The sequence below is a fragment of the Primulina tabacum genome, chromosome 5, assembly GCF_025594145.1.
Source record: "Primulina tabacum isolate GXHZ01 chromosome 5, ASM2559414v2, whole genome shotgun sequence".
Lineage (NCBI taxonomy): Eukaryota > Viridiplantae > Streptophyta > Magnoliopsida > Lamiales > Gesneriaceae > Primulina > Primulina tabacum.
The window spans coordinates 6,337,335-6,339,389 of NC_134554.1; the positions used below are offsets into that span (position 1 = coordinate 6,337,335).

General features: G+C 37.7%; 1 protein-coding gene across 1 annotated transcript; it reads right to left on the minus strand.

The window, feature by feature from the left end:
* Nucleotides 1–498: 498 nt before the first annotated feature.
* On the minus strand, nt 499–1,491 carry LOC142544664 (transcription repressor OFP13-like). The gene has a single exon (XM_075651696.1). The coding sequence runs from the start codon at nt 1,393–1,395 to the stop codon at nt 859–861; it is 537 nt and encodes a 178-aa protein (XP_075507811.1). The 5' UTR covers nt 1,396–1,491; the 3' UTR covers nt 499–858.
* Nucleotides 1,492–2,055: the final 564 nt, after the last annotated feature.

The window sequence follows — 2,055 nt, forward strand, 5'->3', positions numbered from 1 at the left end:
TAAATTGTATATATTCATTATATTCCAAGTTGGGATTGGACGGAGGGAACTGCTAGAAAAACCCCAGAACAGTGAAAGAGAGTCCCAATTCACATGCAAGAAATTAAGAACAATCAAGCGGATAAACGAATGGAACCTCGACACGTGGCTTCGCCGGATGGAGACAAATTGTTAACGTTAATGGCAGTACTGTAGGGATAGGGTGAGGGGTTCCAGAAAATAATAAATTTTTTCCCTGAATCCCAACGTCTATCTTTCCACACCCGAGATACTATTTGACCAGAGATTTTCAAATCGTATATTTTGATGTATTAATATTGATTTTGATTTTGTAAACTTGTCGCTTCCTTATTTTGCACTGTCGAATTCAGCACGAATTTTTCTATTCGATAATGATTCATTGAACTTGATTAATACTGTATTAATCGTAGTATAAATTCACTGAACTTAATCTTCTAAAATTTAATGGATAAATCAAGAAAATGCACACGCGAGAACTCAAACCAAATAACATATACTAAAATTTCAATCAACATTCGCTCATTAACACAGTTGTCTGTTACAACATGCTAGATATATATATATATATATCTGTTACAATTTTCACAGAATTTTTGAAGACATTAATGTGCATTTATTTATCTTCCATATGTATACTAATGGAAGATAAATAACGACGGAAACTAGTTGAATGTCATAAAAAAGGCTGTGAAAATCAAATCCTTCGACTACTAAATTAATTATACAACGCTAAACATCAGGATAAACACAGTAATTAACTATAATTAAAGCTGGCGAATTAATTAACATCGTGTAACAATTTAGACATAGTTAATCGATAATCACCAGCAGCAGTCATTAATTATCCTGATACATCCACATGCCGTGCATGTTACGGGAGCCACCGCCGCTGCCGCCGTTGCCATAAATAGCCGATGAGTACGCCCCATTCCAGATCTCTGTGAAAGCTCTGACAATAATCCCGTGATAGTAGGGCGAATTCAGTTGCAGGAAACAGTTGAGCAGCTCCTTCAGATCATCTCTGGAGTAAATCTGTTTCTCCAGGATCATTTGCAGCATGGACTGGCGGAAATCGAGGTAAGGGTCGTCGGAGTCTTTCTCTACCGCCACGCTCTCGCCGCCGAATCGCCCGAATCCCTGGACAGCCTTCAGGCTCTTGATGTCCGAGTCAGTGTCTTCGGAGGAGAAGGTGGTGGTGGTGGAGTCCCAGGAGCTGGAGGAGGTGGAGTGGTGGTGGCCGGGATATTTTGCGCGGTGACGCCGTGGCCGTGGATGGAAGAGGGAGGATAATTTCAGCCCTCTGCAGCTGCTGCTGCAGCCGAGGTTGACGCTCACAGTGTTGAGGTTGATGTACTTTTTCTTTGGGGTGGACATTGTGGAATTCGGAGGAATGGAGGCCTTTTTCACTGTGTATTTGTGAGAGTTTGTGGAAAGGGTAGAAAGTTATTGCAAAGCATTGAACTTGGAGCTAGAGTGCATGTGGTGATGCTTATATTCTTCACGTGAGCTGTGAGGGACCCTTTCATGCATCTGTGTGTAAGAAAATTGAGTGATCAGGTAATATTATTTTTACTTTGTTTTTCATACAAATTGAAGGGTGGTTTTGATTAATTTCTAAATGTGTGGACGTGTAAGTGCAATTTATCCCATTAAATGAAAAACATTATTAAAAAAAAAAAAAAACTATCTTCTAATAAAATATGTGAAATTCAAATTCAACCATCCCTTATAGTTTTCTAAACCAATATATTCGAATAAAACAAATTATTTGATCGATTCAAAACAACACCGGAAAATGATTGACAAACTTATATCATGATTATGAAAAGATGGAAAATACTGGAAACTACACCGATGATAAGTTGCATAGCATTTGAGCGATTAGTTAGTAAGCTTGCAAGAATTACCTCAACTTCTCATTATTTTCATTTTGTCATTAATTGTCTCACCACTTTCACTCTAAAGTTATCTAATAGATTAATTGACATGAAATATATTTAAAGAGGTGATTTTAACTTTGAACATTTTAATCTA

Bases quoted from the DNA above. Each gene is read 5' to 3' on its own strand.
- LOC142544664 (XM_075651696.1), bottom strand. From the start codon at position 1,395: ATGTCCACCCCAAAGAAAAAGTACATCAACCTCAACACTGTGAGCGTC.